The following is a 20,426-nucleotide window of genomic DNA, read 5'->3' as shown; positions in this document are numbered from 1 at the left end:
AGTCGGGAAGACTCCCCCACTTCAGATTTACTTAATAAGACGTGTTTAATTGACACAAAATGTGGCTTTTGAATTCTTCATTCCAAGGAAGGAAGGGAAGGTGACGGAGGGGGGAATGAAAGAGAGTTGGCAGGGCCTGGAGAGATGGCTAAGTGATTCGGAGCACTTTTTGCTCTTGCAGAGAATCTGGGTGGAATTCCAGCATACACGTACACAGTGGCTAACATTCGTCTGTAACTCCAGTTCCGGCAGATACAGAGCCCTCTTCTGACCTTTGTGGGCACCAGGCACATCATGGTGCACAGACATACAGGCTAGCAAATACTCATATGCGTAAAATGAAATAAATATAAAACATACTTTCCATTTACAGATTATTTTAATTTGGTTTATTTCAATAAAGTGCTAACCTCCTTCTTCAGTACTTATTGGCTGTATTTGATATGTATCTAATTCTTAAATCTCTTCATAATTCAAGTTAATCTTCTTTTATGCCATAACAAATAACTTCATATTCAACAAGTGGTGTATAAGATTCTCGTGCATAACACTGGCTAGGCACCCTGAAGCAGTCTACAACAGTCAGAGTCCACCAGTGTGGTCTCAGTCAGTCCTTGTGAAAAATATGCTGGAGCCAGAGTATCAGCCACCATATCACATGACTCCGACTGGGAGATGGTACTTCCTCCAAGTACTCTGGCCAGCTCCTAATCAGTCCTAGTAGATCAGCAACATCAGCAGCAGCTGCGGAGTAGCTAAAATACAGAACTGCACAATGCAGAAATAAAATAGACTAATATAACTTGTATGTATCTGATAATATTTCCTTAACGCATATGGGATAAATATCGATAGAATGCTGGCAAACTGTGGTTCCTGTCACTCCAATGGGAGGTATAAAAAGGCAACGAAAATTAGTAACTTTGTTCCCATGGGCACTACAGGATTAAAACTCAAGATTAAAGATTACACATTGTTTTCAAATACAAATTAACTATTGATAAAAATTAGTGCTTGAGCAGGGCAGTGTTGTTGCACACCTTTAATCCCATCACTTGGGAGACAGAGGCAGGTGGATCTGTCTGAGTTCAGAGCAAGTTCCAGAACAGATTCCAAAGCTACATAGAGAGAAACCCTGTCTCGAAAAACTAGTGCTAGAAATGTAGCTTCATGCAAGACATTTTATCAAGTGTTCTCAAAGCCCCTGGATTGTATCCCTAGCATGATAAAGAAACACTTACAAAATTAACCTTGTATTAGCTAATAATCCAAATCCATATACATCAGAATTACCATATACACTAATTCTCTCATAGAATAAATTAAATTGGACTTCAGAATAAGCAACACAAGATAATGTTGTTTTTCTTTTTCTTTTTTTCTTAACAAATTTTAAGTCATTCTTCTAAGTATCTCTTGAGTTTTCAGATGTACACAACTCCTACTGAGATAAAGTATATTTTAAATTCTACGTTTATAAATTCAATTTTGTTAAATGGTCCACAAAGATATCATTCTGTGTCTGCATATACTTGGGAAGCTGATATAGGCAAATCATTTTAGATCATTTGGGCAACCAAAGATTCAAATTGATTAATTTGAAATAAAGAAAAAATCTTATCTACCTTGGGCCAGGGTTCTGTGCCTGGACAGGATCACCATGTGATGCTCATAGCTGAAGTAGGGTATCTACTGCCCTAAATTTAGTCAACAAATGAACCCCACTTAAAACTTCAACTAAGAAACTAGAGGGTATAAAAATAGCCTGGTTAGTGTTGAGATGCAGAAACAAAAGTGGTGTCCTTTAATACAGAAGTGATGGCTTGTGCATCTAGTTGGGAGGACATCGTCACTGCCACAGCCCCAGACAGTTACCACTGTGATCCTTTTATTGTTCTCCTGATTCTGTTGTTACATTATGATTTTATAATTTCCTCGTTTGAACTCCATAACATAGTGTTGAAATAAAAGAGAAACTTTGAAAGAGTAATCTTTCCATTTCCCAATTAAGGATTTCTCCTGTTTGATATATTTATCTATAAAATATGTAGATTTAAATATCTTTTATCATTAAAACAACTTAATGGATGCTAAAAGCCTGTGTGCTTTTATATATAGTGTTTTTTTAATGAAGTACATTTTCTTGCTGGCAAAAAAGTTGCCTATAATAGAAATGCTTTTAAATTTGCTTATATATTTCTTATTTATTGTCAACATAAAAATGTTCTTGGTTAATTCTGTCCATGATCAACAACTTGTTTGTATTCAATTCTGTTTGGGACTGAATTTAATTGCCTCAGTCATGACTAATTTTTTTTCAGAAATACAAACCTTTCTTTCCTTGTTTCTGTTATCATAAATGACCACTGTTGTTTTTAATTCAGCTATCATATGAAACAATAGAACATGCCTTTTCAAAATAAACCAGTTAAGATTATGTGTTGATCCACTTTACTGTTCACCCTAGAGATTTAGCAACTCATTCCCCATTGTGTGTCTAGTTCACACACCTAAAGGAGTAGGGATTTCAGATCATTCCCCATTGTGTGTCTAGTTCTCACACCTCCAGGAGTAGGGATTTCAGATCATTCCCAAACCCGCTCTCACCTCCAGCGTGCTAGTTTCTGTCACCCAACAAGATTGTATTCTTTGTTCGTTTGTTTTTGTAGTGTTCTTGATAACAGAGTCATTCCAAGTGGTACAGTCAGGGTACAGTTCTTCTATCAAGGTGTCATGTATAAAATATGGTGTATAAAATGTGCATTAAAATGTACTTTTAGTAAGATTAAATTAGAGCAGACCAGAGCTCTGCTGGGAAAAATCTGTAGCCTTGGCAGTGGAGAGCTGTAATCTCTCAGAAGTATTAGCATTTTTGGAATAGATATGTGTGTTACAGCACTGGAATTCAGCCATTGTTCTGACTTAAAAGATGAATTTCTCAAAAAAATAAAATAAAAAAGATGAATTTCTCAAGTTAAGGCAACAAAAATTGTGGCATACTCTTAAATACTGACCATTGAATATCTCTATAAAAAGTCATCTTTAAAATATTGATCAATAGCTTAGTCTTTCACCACAGATTTCTTCCTTTCATATCTATTTTTGGATTCCATTTATCTGTGATCAAGTTGTCTTCATAATTAAACTTTACCAACAAGTAAATGAAAACAAATTAGATTGGTCATTTCTGTGAAGTTTTTAAAAGTCACTGTAATAAAAATAGCAGCAGACATACTTTTGATGACTAATTCACTCATTGATTAAGTAGAAAACCTTTATTACCATCTCAGAAATTTGTTGAGGATTATACAAAAAATCACTGTATCTGAAGTTGCTTAGCACTCAATGGCACCTAGCAGGCCTGCCTGTGTTTCTGTTTCCTTTTGGATATTGAAGCTATGAAAAAAATATATAATTTTTCAAAGAGGCAACCTTTTTGGTGATAGGAAAAAAATAAAGTTTAAGACAATATATGTCGCATAACTGTGGTAACTAGCTGGCAGGATGGCTCAGGAACCTGAAGGCCCAAGTGCTGCCCCAGAACCCAGGAGAGTTCAGAGTTGCCCTATGACGGCCACGGGTGCCGCCGTGACAGTGCCATGCACTCCTGCCATGCGTAGACAGAAAATAACAAAAATAGTTTGAAGTGTCTTAAAAGGTTTTTTCTTATTCTTTATTTCTAAACATGTTGTTAATTGTTGTTTCTGTGCTTTATTCCTCATTTATAATGACAGCTTACCTGTAGTTACTTACTTTTTAAACATGGATTTATAGGGTGCTGGAGTTACTAAAAAGAGGACGCATTAGCAATCTCTCCTTGGGATCTGGGATAAGATTCTTTTCAAAGCTAGTAATTGCATAGCTCCAATTACAGTTTTCTAAAATACTGAAACATTTCTCACGGAGTGGGGTTGTGCTGGTGGCCGACTGACTCTAGACAAATGGCAAGGGGATGGGTTTCCAAAGGCAAAGAGACACAGATGATGAAGCTGTTCTCAGTCTCCGTACCAGACTCTGCACTAAATAAATAAATAAAATCTAAAACTGCCTTTTCCAAGATATCACAGTAGTAGATACATATTGTCACTATTGAATTGTTTTCATTTTTTTAACTTGTTTCTATATTTTAAATTTTTTTATATTTTTTTTATTTATTACGTATACAATATTCTGTCTGTGTGTATGCCTGCAGGCCAGAAGAGGGCACCAGACCTCATTACAGATGGTTGGGAGCCACCATGTGGTTGCTGGGAGTTGAACTCAGGACCTTTGGAAGAGCAGGCAATGTTCTTAACCGCTGAGCCATCTCTCCAGCCCCGTTTCTGTATTTTAGTAGATGACAGTTACTATGGTTAAACAGTTTTTTTCATTTTCTCAAATAGAGGCTTTGTAGAAAGAGTCATAAGAAGATAGATAAATGGTCAGGAAGCTATAGGACATCACACATTTGAAAAAATAAGACAGTACCATCTATCAACATGAATACAGATGAATATCTTAACTAGTAGATGGTTTGTTTTTATGCCATCCTTGAAACTGGAGTACTCGCCGGGCAGTGGTGGCGCACGCCTTTATTCCCAGCACTCGGGAGGCAGAGGCAGGTGGATCTCTGTGAGTTCGAGACCAGCCTGGTCTACAAGAGCTCCCAGGACAGGCTCCAAAACCACAGAGAAATCCTGTCTCGAAAAACCAAAAAAAAAAAAAAAAAAAAAAAAAAAAAAAAAAAAGAAAGAAACTGGAGTACTCGTGGATTCCAGCAGATGCCCTCGAGAGAGAAACACAAATAGACAGCCATCAGGTGCAGTAGCCGAGCACACCTGTGGGCTTCCTAGGTCACACGGAGCAGGTACGTGGATGTCTGTTTCTAATGAGTGGCAGAAAATTCTCCTAAAAAAGATAGAGGGAAAGAGGTACCTGCAGTCAATCTTTATGGGCTTTAAAACCTACTTCAGGTTATAAGAAGTAAGAAGCAGTCCAAAAAACTGTGACACAGGATAAAATAGTAAAAGAAAAGGCTCTTCTTAGAAAGCATTTCGAAGTACACGGAAGGGAATTTGCCGAGAAAACAAACATCTCCAATCAGGGAACGTTATTAACGTTGCACTTGGATATTTGTTTCCACACTGGTGCTTTTCAGAAACAGAAAGTAATTATAATTCTGTAGTTCATTTTTATTATATCACCAAAATTCACAGTTTTGAACATTTTTTTGTTGTTGTTTAGCAAATTCATTCAATATTTTCTTTTCTGTACTTGGAGGGAGCTGGTATTCCAACCAGCATTTTAAACATGCAAAGCCAGTAGCTGTGTACATTGTGAAAACCATAATGGATTTGACATAGCTAGTGAGGTTTCGGCTATCTGCAGATGCTTCTGAGTTTCTCCATTGATGCACAGACACCCTGTCAGGACAGAGGTGATTGCAGTCACCTGCCTTAACCCTTAGTGTGAAACTTGACAGGAAACGGACAGCTAAGTTTGCCCCATTTCTGCCTTGGCCATTATCTCTTTCATAGCAGATCGCAGGCAAACTAGAGCCTGCACTTGGCATTTGCTTACATACAGCTCCAACAGCGAACGTACTTTTAGAGATAGGAATTATTGAAGCACAACAAAGCACAACTGTACTGAATAGAGTAGTGACTTATCCTTTAGCGTTAGATGAGATATGCCCTTCTGGAAAATGAGGAAGAACATCTCAAGATTGAGGGTTTTTTTTTCACCAGACACAAATACTCACAGGAGTTAGCAATACCTTTAAGGAGAAACTGTAGGTATGGTTTATAATGCCATCATCAGTGTGTGAAATGAATAAGCTTGTGCTAATTGTTCTCACAAAGGAAACTGCCCCAGTTCTCTCTCTCTCTCTCTCTCTCTCTCTCTCTCTCTGTATGTGTTTAAGTATCATATACTTAGGTAAAAGCGTCTCCATAATCAGTAGCATGTATAAAGCAATTAATTGTTGTCTAATTTTGTTTGCTGTTTGCTTCCAGACTAGTAAATTGGCAGGAAGTCATGTGTAAAGAACATTAAGCTAGAATTTATAGGTTCAGTCTGTATTTTGATATCTCTGACCTTAGACAAATTATTTTTCTTGGGCCTATTTGTTCAATAAATATCATTTGTGCAAATGATAACTGGTGTGGAAAATATTCAGACTTAGAATTCCTTGAATGACAGCTATTAGTTTATGTCTGTCTCTTACATTGATGTTTTAAAATACACAACAGCATTTAAACTGAATAAACATGAGCCATTCGTAGTAGATGCACTAGGAAGAATTAAATATCGAGAAATTTTCTCAAATGTATTTTGAAGACTAATCAAGCTGTGCTAGCTAGTTTTATGTCAGCTTGACACAGCATATAGTCATCTGAGAGGAGGGAACCTCAGTTGAGAAAATGCCTCTGTAAGATCAGGCTGTAGGCCATTTTGTTAATTAGTGATTGATAAAAGAGGGCCCAGCCCACTGCAGGTACTGCCACCACTTGCACCTGGGGTGCTAGTGGCCCTGGATTCTATGAGAACAGGCTGACCAAGCCACGGGAAGCAAGCCAATAAGCAGCACATCCCACCATGGCGTCTGCATCAGCTCCTGCCTTCAGGTTCCTGCCATTTGAGTTCCTCTCCTGACTTCCTTCAATAGTGGACTATATGTTGAAATGTAAGCAACTTGCTTTTGGCCATGGTGCTTGCAGCAATAGAAACCCTAATTAAGACATCTGTAAGATCTAAACATGTCAAAGGATGGCATAGATGATTCTGAGTTTCTGTGATGTTGTTCTTACACATCGCCCTAACGTGTTATTCTGTCTTGAAACATTTTTCTGTGGCAGTTATCTGTGAGTGCATATGATAATTTTCTTTCTGGGATTGGGTTACCTCACTCAATATGATGTTTTCTAGTTCCATCCATTTGCCTACAGATTTCAAGATGTCATTATTATTTGTGGAAAATGTGGTACATTTACTTTATAATTTCTGATTCTTCTATAATACCCTCACTCATTTTATTTGAATTGACATGGTTTCTAACAAGCAGTCATTTGTCTCTTTGCATAAAAGTTCACTTGGACGGGTTAAAGCGTAACTCTGAGTGGATAACTGAGGGGCTCGGTCGGGGTTGCAGCTCTAGTTTCTGCCTTGTAATTCCACACTCTTATTTCAATATCCTCAGAGAATATGACCTCCGTGGTTTCTGTCTGGAGTAATTTGAAGAGTTCAACTAGACACCAACCTAGCCTTTTCCTTCTTTGTAGATAGTCTTCTTCTCCCAGGCATTCTTGGATGCTACTTGGTATTTTTTAATTTTCTATATTTCATAATTTTATAACAACTTTTTAAAATAAATCTAGTTTTAATTTTCCTTTTTTCACAAACTGACCATTGTTTGTACCTTTCAGGAGTTCTGGAGAAATCCATAGTCTTTTATTCCCCATATCCTCTTTGCTTTTAGCAAGAACTCCTCTTAGTAAACATAAAGGTTTCTTCTATGCCTCTGACTCCATGCCTTGAAAAGCACATCCAATGATGTTGAGCTTCAGCTTCTCACCTGTAACATGAGGATGGCAGTACAGTAAACATCCAGAGCTGTGTTGATAATCAACTGAATCATGCGCAAATACGTGAGCACAGGCACATGGTGAGCATTTGGTAAACACGAGCTTTAATCGTGGTGATAATCTACCTCTTGGATGTCTAAATTCTATTCTTCCCACTACATTCAGGGAAATTTTCATAGATAAAATCTAATGTACTCCTTTAGTCTTCAACTGTGTTCATTCCACTCTTGAGTTCACAGTGAGTTTTGTTTTCATGATCAAAATGTAATTTCTAAGATACAGTTGGTATTATCTCAGACTCTAAGGATGCTATCTATTTACTCTGATTCCAGAACATTTGCTTTATTAACTCTGATTGCAAGACTTTATTATTGTAGCATATTGTTGTTTATATTGCTCTTGTTTTCTCTGTTTCATGGGACTGATTTTTCTCAAATATGTGGTGATTCTAGGTTGGCTGTTCATCATTCTGTTTCACGGCCCCCATAATCCTGACATTTCACCTCATTATAACCTGTCTTCATTTTTTTCCTGTCAGTGGCAAGATGTGTTGTTGATAAGGACAAACCAGTAGCTTATCATTCCTTTTAAGGGTCAGTAATAGCCAGCGCTTGCCTCACAGGCCCCAGCACCTCTGCACTCACTGTTTTTGCCTGTGGGCAAATACTGCCTGTATCCTTATACACATACAGGGGAGGTACCGTTGCTCAGCTGTTCCGGTCATAATTTCCATCTTGACATTTGCCCCAGGCCTGACGAGTGTGATTGGTATCCACTGACTAAAACCTCCCTAAAACTTCTTCATAGTGTTCTGAATATGATCAACAGTGATATCCTCATCATTTTTCTTTGTATCTCTTCCCATCTCTTTCCATTTTTTTTTGTTTGTTTTAAGAACTCAACATTTCTGGTAAATTTGTGGTGGTACAATATCAAAGATTTAACTACATATGCAAAAGAACTTCTAGATGAAGATTAATAGACTTTTGGAAAAAATTTTCTCTAGAAATATCATTGTGGCTCTTTATGGAAGTATGTTATTAGTTTGTACCCCGTCAATCTTTTCTGATTCTTGACGTTATTTATTTTTTCCCACAAGGTATATGAAATACCTCTTAAAATCATTTAAAATCTGACCTATGCAAACTGATCTAAAAAGTCATAGTACTAATGAAATTTTATAAAATTAGTAAGGATAAGAATAAACTCTGATACTTGCTGTGGGCAATACATATTATTAATAAATAATGCCCTGTCGTGTCCCCCTATGCTGTTACCTCTTCTGCTCCTCCGCTCCCTGTCACGCTAGTAAAACAGCCTTCGATTAGTTCTGTTCTAAAAGATTTTTTTTCTGAAGGAACAGCATAATATCTATATTTTATTTCAAAGTACTTTTTGTTCCTTTGTTTTAGAACCATTTGCTGAACAGCTACTATGCTGAGGGGTCTTGGGCCATATACTGTGACGATGAGACAGTGAGACAGTGAGACTGCCTCCCATCAGCACGTGCGTGCTCCGTGCGTGTGTCATAGGGGATACGAGTCGTAAAAAGAATACTGCCCTTCACAGAAATCAGTAATGCGGATTCATTCTTTAGGGCCGCAATTCAACCAGTAGTTGGGGAAAGAAACTGGCAATTACAAAATCATTTTCACTCCCCTTCCGTCCTTGCTTTTAGATCTTCATGACTTTGGCAATGAGCTGACATATGACAAGAAGTTCCTTGCCAGACAGATTTGAAGGTTGTTGATAGGGACGGTTTCACAGAAGAGGGTGGTATTTAGCTAAAACTTCCGGCTACAATTTTCTCAGCAAGAAAACAAAATGTGCACCCTAGCAAGAACAAAGAGATAGTGTAACAAAAAGCTCAAGAAGGCCAGATCGCAGATCCCTGAAAAGGAGGGAGGAAGGGCTTCAAGTGGCATGCTGTGAGGCCTTGGGTTCAATGTCTCTAGCGGTATTTACCTATGGTATGCTTATAGAAATCTATACATGCACATGCTTTAACATTGTTCCTCGGAGGTATTTTTACCATTTGCTCAACATTTATTGAGTTTCTATGTTCTCTAGAGGCAGTGCGTCTGGGGATGTAGAGCAGTAAATGTATTCTTTGCGCTTGTGGTCATGTGCAGGGCGCACTAGAAGGAAGGGGATTAGAAGAGCAGAATACAGTAGGAACATGAGAGCAAAGATGATCTGAGTGTGACTGTTGAACATGGACAGGAGTGAGGGCGTTCTAGAGCTAATCTCACAGACCTGGTGATCAACATGAGGATAGGGCTTGAGGGAAGTGTCAGAACGCTGGCAGAGTGAGAGGTTAGATGATTGGTTAAAAAGAGAGGGAGGGATATACTAAGCGAAGAGAACCTAGGAAACATCGTGGGAAAGATTGTCAGTTCAACCACAAGCACAATTCTGAAATATCTGATGGGTAGCTCTAATGCTTAGGAAAGGGACCATGGGTAAGTCTATCTGTGAACAGGTTCCAGGTAACAATGTGAGCTTTCCATATCCTACCCCAACAGAAGGTGAAGAAGGAAGAGAGCAGCCGAAACATTATGAGAGTATCAGAGTACTTTGAAAAGCTGTAGCCATTTATTTGAGATGCTAGGAATACTACTCATGGTCTCACACATAATAGATAATTCTTTTATCACTGAGCTGTTTCCGCAGCCAATTTTACAAAACAGAGAAACTATAACTAAACTATAAAAGAATTTTCACTTTTTGTGACCACTGCAAATTGGGGGTAAGGCAGCTGTTGAAAACGCGATGGCAGTAGCGATGCTGGAAGAAAAGTAAGCACTGTGTAGCGTCCGTGAGACTTGAGTGTATTTGTAGTTGAGGTTAGAGGAGAGAGCATCTGATGCCCAAAGGCTACGAGAAGGATAGGCTTTAAAGCAAAAGTGGGTGAGTTTATTTTATGAACCAAGGCAAAATGTTAGTAAACTTGATTGATATAAAAATTTGAAGGTAAATATAAGTAGAGCTGAGGAAATACCAGGGTCTCAGGGATGTTGGTAGATTATTGTCATTTGTAGTGAAGAAACTCTAATAAGTTGCAAGAACTAAGAATAGACACCACCTATGACTTTACTGGATGAAGAGGTGATACCTACCTATAAGGATGCAAGCTTCTAAATCATTAGGTTTGGACACAACCAGTAGCCTTATATACTGTTTTGTAGGAACACCCTTCTGAATAAGTAGAAAATGGCCAGAAGTATGAGTAACTGTTTGTTAAAACAAATGAATGAGGGACATGATGGTGTTTATAAACATGGAATGGAAATAGTTGTATTGTTATCCAATACCTTGGCTCTTGTACATATATAACTAAATACCATAGGCTGTGTAATGTATAAAGAGTAAAAGTTTATTTAGCTCATAATCCTGGAAGGTACAAGCTCAAAGGACTACATCTTTTGAGGCTTTCTTGCTGGTAGAGACAGTGCGGAGTCCAAAGGCATTGCATGTCAAGCAACTCAGGACAAGAGAGGTATATAAAGAAGACCTGGCTTTTATGAGAGGTTCATCCATGAGATTAATTTGTGAATCCAATCAAGAAGACAGCACTCACGACCTACTCTCCTCTTAGAGATCCTGTGATCCTACTTCTAAAACCTCACAGTGGGAATTAGATGCAAAATGAATTTTGTTGGGGTCATTCAAGCCATAACTTCCAGGTTGAATATTCAAGAAACAAAGCCTGGAAAATTGGGGAGCACCAAAGAATTGATGACTATATAGAAGATTGGACAAGAAAAGTAGTCTATAAGTAATTGACACGCTTTGGAGTCGATGGTACTACAGAGGCCAAAGAAGATGGTAAATCACAGGAGTGGTTGTGCTTGTGCTCCTTAGTGTCAAATTGTGTGGCACAACTAGCTGTGTTCAGGGCTTCATCTATAAAATGGAATTTCTACCTTTGGACAATACAGATGTTTCAGGTGAATCAAATGAATGACTAGAGAAGTTTTGCTTTTTTCCACATTTACATTATAATAGCATTAGGGGAGAACCATGTATTCCACACTTCCCTATAATCAAAGAGGAGTTTATCCCGATGGTTCACTTTAAATGTATATTCTCTCTAAGTGGATTCACTCATATTCCTTGTGGAGGACATAGAGATCACCGACAAAATTTTCAGATGTGTACTTTTAAGACTATTCATGTTAACTGGAGTTACAGGCGGTTATGAACTGCCATGTGGATACTGGGAAAGGAACCTAGGTCCTCTGTAAGAGCAGAATGCTCTTAACTGCTGAGTCTACTCTCCAGCCCCCTAACTAAACTTTTTAAATTTAAGCCAGGCTCTGTCCAAGAGCTTAAAATAAACTAACAAATACTAAGAAAAAAAAAGATTATCTATGTTATTTTAATAAAATTCACAGGGTTATTTATTTACATCCATACACAAATACTTGATAGTCTTGATTGGCAGTATGAAGATGAAATTACACAAAGTATTTAACTACAGCACCAGAGCCATTTTCAGGTTTTTTTTAAAAAAAAAAAAAACATACAAAACAATATTTCAATGAATTGTTCATGTATAGCAACAAATCAGTAAGAAAGGACAAACCAGCATAGTCAAATAGATAAATCAGATTTAGGCAGGCTACTTTATTGAATTTAAATTGTGCCCGGTTGGCCCAAGAGTTCTATATAAGCAATCCATCTTACGTTGTTAATGGAGGCTCTTGAAATGCACCTGATGTTTGCATTATTAAATTTCAGTCTAATGAGCTCTGCTAATACATATTGAAGATGGTTGTAAGGAGGAGAATGGGAATCTGAGCGGGATAATTTGAAAGAAACATAAGCCGAGCATTTTACATGACTCAAGGGGTATATCTACAATTACACATATAACCAAAATTGAATTTAAATGGAATTTCTATTATCCTTGTCCTTCTACCAGGGTGAATAAAGTGTAAATGAAGTAAAAGTCTTTAGAGTTACTGCTGGTTTGTTTTTATTATCTAATTTGCTAGATTTTTGCAATGATGTAAAATGACATAAAGTTTTAATGTTTCATGATTTAAACACAGTCTAAGGATATATAAAACCTTATAAATGGAAACAGATGTCCATGTCATTAGATATAGCACTTCATAACACCATTATGTGAGCTTTATACCTTAAGAAAAAGTCTCAGTGTTGATGGTGAAGAAAACCAAGCTTGAAGAAAAATTATTTTTTTATGATACATGAATTTTTTTAAATTCCTTCTTTAGGCCAGATTTTATAGGTCTAAAGATACATTAATTTTGCATAGGAAATGTTTTTGCAGAAACAACTGCAGTATATTTTTAAAATCAGAGCTTCTAGTTGCTCTTACCATTATGATAACGGCTGATCCAAAGTTTAATGCTGGCATAGTCTGATTCTTTTTCTTTTGACGAGGCAATACTTTTTTAACTTAATATTTCATCAACTCTAATGCTATTAGAGACTTATTTTCGCTTAGTTCACTCATCAGGCAGTAAGACGGCAATAAAGGAGAATCGCTCCTTTGAGACGTTAATGCTTTGGAATAAATGATGTGCTAGAACAGAAATTTAATTAATTTACAGAGTATATTGATAGTCCCTTGTTACTGTGCTGTATATTTTTAATCTTCTTTAACATCTGTAGTAAAGTGTTTGAAAAACCCCTGCAGTTGAGCAACTAGTAGATAATTAAGTAATAAGGGAAGAGGTTCTAGAGAGAAAAAAGATCCTTTTTAGCAAATGCTGTCATAACATGAATAAAACTCTATTATGATGTGCATGAGAAAGAGAGAGAGAGAAATTCCACCTAATCTGATATTGCAACACCGATACTGCAAGTTTCTTAAAGATAGAATTTGAATCCTCCAGACTTTAATGCAGATATGTTCCACTGGTCAATCAGCTGGCTTTTAATAACCAACTATTTTGCCAATTCGTATGTTATGCTTTAGCCTCACATTGCTCATCTTCATTTTCTTTTGGTACAGAGGGTATATTGAACTAAGACTCAAGAATTATAAGTAAATATTCTAGATATAAATTCTGAATGAAGAATACAAATGTATAGCTCTAAATCTTAATTGCCATATTTCTTTTGAAAACTTGAAATAAACATTAAATTTCTGTTTCCTTTCCCCACTGTTCTCATTTACAAGGTATGCATAAAATAAATGCAGACATTGTCTTGTTTTCTTGCAGCAAAAGCTGATGAAGCACTAAAAGCTAAAGAAAGGAATGAGGAAGAAGCAAAGAGAAGAAAAGAGGAAGGTAAGAATATGTGATTCTTTAGCCCCTGCAGAGTAACAGTTTGGCACAGTGCTTACATTCTCAGGATAGGCCGTGGATTTGGTCTAATGCCTTCACAGGGCTTCATGCCATCACTGTGGTCATTGCCTGGCACAAAGGTTTGTTTAAAAGCCTCCTGTGGGAACAGTGAGGTGGCTCAGTGGCAGAGACCACTTTCCCCATGACTGTCAATCAGCACTGTGGAAAGCATGTTCACACACAGACTCTTACACAAACACTAAGAGCACATTGTGAACCCTTCAGTTTCTCAAAGCTCATAAGAGGAGCTGCGTTCTGAGAATTGGAAAGACTGACAATGTACGGAGTGCAGGTTTTGGTTTATATGTTATTGAGTAAATTAGAAAGTTGAAATTTCTAATCCATACACATCTTTTACTATAACAGCTAGTACCAAAAAAAATGTGTTTTTCATCTCTGGTTAGCATCTGAGATCCAGCAAAACCATAAATGTTTGAGTTTGGAAGTTTAAAATGCTAACAGCGTCAACCTGTAGGAAAGGTCTATAGGCTTTGGTGCAGAACTCTACAAAGACATGTATTCAAACAAATCCACATATACAAGTATTATGTATATTATTCTTGCCTGATTTGACCTGCAGAAATCCTGATTGTCTGCTCTTATCTGTAATCAACTAATATTATAACACACTGAGCAAATGAACCCTGTGGCAGAAACCATTAGCAAATGCACGTCCTTTGGCTCTATGAAGCATGCGTCTTAGCATTTGCGGTTCAGCACACTCTCTGGTTTCGCTGAGGTGTGTGGTATGCCTGGAGAACCCGTAGATGCAACACTGGGCAGAAAGCAGTCTAAGGGATCGGAAGTTCCATGTGACTCAGATTAGTATAACCAATTGATAACACTGACCTTATAAAATCTGTGGTTCTGTCTCTCACAAAGTAGTGAGTACATGTTATGGTCCACCATTTTTATAGTAGCTTTAGCCTAATCACAGTCATTTAGATCTTGGAGTCTTAATCAATTTTTAGAAAATAAGAAATGCTAGTAGTTGCAGTTTTTAACGTTAGTGTTGAATGTAATATGAAAAATATAATGTTTCCTAACCCCATAAAATAAAGTTTTTAATACTTTCAAATCCTGCATTTCCAAATAATAACCAATATGATGATATTTCTAACAATATCTTTACCATAAATTTGTTCTAAATGTCCTTCAAAAGGATACTTGAAGATATTTTAATATCTACAGGTAGTAGAGTACTATATTGTAATCCTGTTTACAATATTCTTGAACTTAGATTAACTAGGTTAAAATGTCTTTATAGTATGTAATACATAGTACCTTTTCAACTTCTGTATCTGAGAATTGTTGAAAAACCCTAGCCTTATAACAATACCTGTGTTAATTGCTTTTTCCCAGCTCTGTTATGCTAACTAAAGCATACACTACAGGCCTGTAGATGACCTAGTATCACAATGCCTCAGATAATAGAAATCTTGAATTATTGTATAAACAAATGATTATGTGATGGACAATTGTCTTTTGTTTTTTAAGTCCAGACTTAAATGGTTTATTTTGAGTTTACACTGGGTTTTTAATCACATTAAAAGTGCTTGCCAACTCTACTATGTCCTTCTCCAACCTAAGACCTTACCTATTAAAATACTAGCAAGTGCTATCAGTATTTGCTATATGGCTCTATCTGTACTTAAGTTCACTGAATTTTCTGTGCATAAAAAACTGGAAAATAATATATTACAAAAAAATTCAACTAATTAACCTATTTGACACTGATTCTAAAATATGAAAGGCACGCCTTATATTTATGAGTTTCCCTGTACTTTTTTGTATAGGTGAATCAGTCACTTTTAGAGTCTTTGTTATTGTTTGCTCCTAAATTTTTTTCTTGTGGATTATATTGAATTCTATTAAATTAACCTTTCCCTGAAGATGATTAATGTGTAAGCTACATTTATTTTATTTCACATAATTAGTCTAGCTGCAAATTAAAACTTGAGATACACTGGTATGAACTTCTGTATCTGAAAGGATAATAATCCTTTATTTCAAATCTAGAAGCCACTAGTAATTCACTCTGTCACATCATCTACACAATTCATATCTCAGTTTCTCAGCGTGCTGATATGCAGCACAAGGTTGAAAGCATTGTTCAAATGTAGATAAATATTGTCTATCTGGCTTCCCTTATCCACTCTGTTATCTCAACAAAGCTATTATATTAGCATAGCAAAAGCTGTACCTTGCAATTTCACTTTGTCTGTTATGCATTCCTTTCCTTTGAGTGTTCTTAAATCAATAGCATATTATGTTCGGGAGTATTGTGTCTGAGATAGAAGTTAGGCTGTATACCAAAATTTGTCCAAGGTAACTTTTGTACGTTACACTCCTCCAATTTGAGTACTTGCCGAGGTCCTTCCACAGAGCTCCGTTGGTTCTGCACTTGCTGATATCCCTGGCACATGTTCAGGGGCCTTCATTCATAAGCCGTTCACAGACTCTTTTCACTCTATTAGAGTTATCTAAAGATACATCTTTTAGTCAAAGGAAACAGATAATTCAAAGTTTAGTTTTACGTTTTGCCTCCTTAAAGTTAAGTACTTTTTCCTAGTCAAGTTGTATGTCAGGAAATGAATATTAAATTTTTCTCTTCGATTCTTTTTTTTATTTTGACTTGAAGAATATCTCACTTTGGCTCTTCTTTTCCTGTGTATGTTCAGAAATGTTCTGGCTATACGTGCTCAGTTTTTTAAATAGTCTTGACATGTAGCTGAGACTGGCCTGGAAGTTACTAATGTAGCTCAGGCTACCCTCAGTCTCCCCACATCATTCATACAATGACACATCATATAAAAGCACACCATGTCATTCTATACATATGACAACACGCCTAGCTTTCTTAGAATACTTTTAAAGAAGATAATTGAAAACGAATTTAACTTCTAGCATGTGTTGATACAACAGCTTGGGTTTTCCAAATGTTATTTTATACTTAATTTAATATTCATTTAAGGGTATTAATTATGTTTTAATTATTTACAAACATAATGGTCTTCATTGCACTTTATTTATCACTAATGAATTTATTTGGTATAAGGATAGTGGCTTTTGAATTCTTTTTCTCCTAATGTTCATTCAAAAATGCTCTATCTGCTTGGCTCTTTATTTTTTCTTTTTTTAACTTTGAATATTTTTGTTTCCAAAAAACTCAGGCAGCTAATGCCATATTCTTCATGGAAGTAGTGGATAGTGAAAATGTGGACATAACGAGGCAGTCCTAACAAAGGCTGAAGGCGAGCTGCAAGTCTTGTTTATTTAAGTTAGAACTCAAGTCTTTTGTCACAGTTGACCGATAAGAAAAAATTAGCCTTAATTTCCTCTTTCCTCCCTTCCTCTCTAATAATCCTCTAATCAGAGTGAGATTATGAATAATCGAGACTAAAGGGAGAGGCGGTTCCAGCAATGTTCTCAATATTTTACGTATTTTAATTCCAGCGAATCCTCAGAAGCTCTGAGTTTTGTAATATTATATCATTTCTGTAATGTATGGGGTACTGGCCACAGGACACAGTCTTAATCACTGTCTATAAAGCTAGTAAGTGATGAAGATTCTCCTTAAACAGTCATGAATCACAAGCCTTACTCTTCGTGTTTAAAAAGTAACATAGTTAAGGGTATGAGGAATGGCTGACAGGAGAAGGGCCCTTTCTGTAAATGCAAGAGGGTAGGAGTCCAAATCTCCACAGCCATGTAAAAGCCGAGAGTGACTGTGCCTCCTGAGACTCCAGCTTTGGGGGACAGAGACTAATGGATCCCAGGGATTCCTGATGGCCAGCCTAGACTAAAAGGCAAGCTTCGGGTTCAGAGAGACCTGTCTCATTGGTAAGATGGTAAGTGATGGAGGACATTGCCCAGCATCCCTCTCTGGCTTCTGCATCCATGTGCATGGGCACACATTCTTCTACATGTACACAGCCATCACACACACAGAGACTGTGACTTCATTCTTCCTTCCTCTATGCTTTGTCTTCCTCTCTGAATCTTGCATTTCACCTCCTAAGCATCTGTGTGTTACAGTGTGCTTGTCCTTATTTAGACCTGTTCCCATATTGTGCTTTGTCATTTAGTGTTCTGGAATTCCCAGATGAAGTACTCCAGACACAAGCATGTGTTTTAGCAGGGTATCAGTGTCCTTTTCCTATCATCTGTATCTGCTTTTCTCTCATTAGACTGGCCGGTCTGTATGAACATTTTCAGTGTCCCACCTACCTCTAGTATTTCAGGACCTATATTAGAGCCATACTTAGCATCTCATTTCTCAGACTCCCTGCTTAGAGATTTTGCCCATCCCAGCACTTTATGGTTCTTAGTCTTCCATATTCAGAAGAACTGTCCCCCCCTTCCCCTCTACTGTGATTCAGCACCTAAATCCAGAGAAAAGCGTGAGTTCTCAGAGTTCTTCCATATCTTTAAAAGAAGATGGGGGTAACTATAAAATAAAGCCCAGAAGCTGAACATGGTCCCGCATGCCTGTCTTTGAGGCACTTGTTGAGGTAAAAGAGAAGGATGTAAAGAACAAGGCCACCCTTGGCTACATAGTAAGATTGAAACTGTCTGAGATATAGGAGATCCTGTCTAAATACATAAATAATGACTAACTCAGTAACGGGTGCCTGGCTATCCTTTAGGAGTCAATGTTTGTCCATATAAGGCTAAACAACTAGAAAGTTTGCTCTCAGTGGCCTCAATTCTGAGTTGGCTACCTCTTGTGATGTGCTATAATAGCATACATTTAAGTCCTCAAGAGAACTTCCTAATTTGACTTACCATATTAGGAAGTTCCACTACAGGATTTAAAATATTTACTTAGGAAAGTTGTGTTTGCTGTGTATCAGATATGACATTCCTGTGTGTTTTATAATGCAGTATATTTGAAATATCAGTAATTGCTTTTTAGTACATTAGCTGTAATGCTAGAGTGTTATATTCTTAAGAAAACCTACTTAACCTGAACACATTGCTGTATGATATATTTTCCTTAATCATTAATTAGTCAAAAGTCACTCCAGACCACTTGGTCCTTTATCAAACCATGTATTTCCCTCAGCAGTAAGTGAGTTTTTTAGTCTCTTTGATGCCGTGACTGCAACAATGTGGTTGTGAAATCTTATTAGCCTTTTCTTGTACATGTCATTTTGTTTGTGTTATATGACAATTGGCTATAGTCAGTGTGTAATAATTATTTTTTAACACAGGGAAAAATCTTTCTTCTTTTCTCTTTTTAATAGTGTTATAGTGCTTTTGAGGATGTAGTCATTGCAGTGTTGGCTTTCATAAATGTAATTTACTTATTTTAAGTATATTACAAATTTTGACCATGTTTACATACATCTTCAGAACTGCTTAGTACTAGATTATTCTTGGCACATTTTTGTATCACATATTTAGCTGTGCTCTTTATGGAGTTGGAAACCAATTTTGATCATATTATAGCTCTTTTCAACCAATTGTGTGTATTCATGAAATGCAGTTATACTGATATCTGTGTGACCTTTTATAGGCCTCCAGTTATCACCATCATGTATTTCCTTACCAATTTAAATATTTCTCTTCGTACAAACTCAAATTTCAATACTAATTCAAAGCTACAGCCTTTGTATTCAATTAGCCATTTTCCATATAAATTAAACATTAGGAAGCAGACATTCCTCTTGAATGCTCATCAGTGTATTTCAGGAAAGGTGGTACAGTCTAGGGAGTCAAGCGCGCACTTGTGGGAACAGCCCTAGTGTCTTCCAGCCAAGAGAAGAGAATGAGATAGAATCTGCTTTGTCATTTCTTGGCTCTATGTGAGCTCATTGTGACTCTGTAGTAGGGAAGATAATAAAATTTGCCCAGATTGTTATAAAATGACATGTCATAATTAGAAAGTATTTCATAACTACATAGAACTGTAAGCTATTATTATTACTTAGAGTTGCCGCACAAGAGTATAATGCTGTATTTATTATGTCATATATTTTTTCATTGACCTTTTAGTAATTTTTATCATTTAAAAATATATCTCATAGATGGGCAAGATGACTCAGTGGTCAAAGGCACTTGCTTCCCAAGCCTGTCAACCTGGCTTTGGCTTCTGTAATTAGTGTGAAACCCGAAGAGAAAGAACCAGCTCCCCAGAACTATCCTGACCTCCACGTGCTCACTGTGGTGCGCTCATGACCACACATACACAACATACACACTAAATCACTTTTAAAATTTAAACGTGTGTGTGTGTGTGTTTACCTAGTGTTCACTAAATGTGAGGTGCTGCTTTGTGCCATGTGAACAGATCTTGGGGAAAAATCAATTCCCTAGCATGAGAGCTTACATTGTACAACAGGAAGAGCCAAAAAATCATGAAAAGAAAGTAATAAAGTTTAGAAAATTTATATAGCGGTTAGTGTCTTCTCATCTTTTATGACCTTAGGGGATCTCTTTAAGCCCAGTTTTCCCATCCATTAAGGAAAGTTTGATCTTCTTATCTGCCATCTAAATATATAATTAGTGTGAAGCTGTTATAGGATCAAGTATTGCT

General features: G+C 36.9%; 1 protein-coding gene across 1 annotated transcript in view; it reads left to right on the top strand.

Moving 5' to 3' along the window:
- Positions 1–20,426, top strand: part of Rsrc1 (arginine and serine rich coiled-coil 1) — a 284,228-nt gene that overhangs the window by 215,360 nt on the left and 48,442 nt on the right. The window contains exon 7 of the mRNA XM_057756995.1: positions 13,760–13,828. Coding sequence (XP_057612978.1) covers positions 13,760–13,828 — 69 coding nt within the window. The remainder of the gene's footprint in view (positions 1–13,759; positions 13,829–20,426) is intronic.

The sequence above is a fragment of the Chionomys nivalis genome, chromosome 24, assembly GCF_950005125.1.
Source record: "Chionomys nivalis chromosome 24, mChiNiv1.1, whole genome shotgun sequence".
Lineage (NCBI taxonomy): Eukaryota > Metazoa > Chordata > Mammalia > Rodentia > Cricetidae > Chionomys > Chionomys nivalis.
This window is presented reverse-complemented; position numbering and strand designations above follow the sequence as displayed.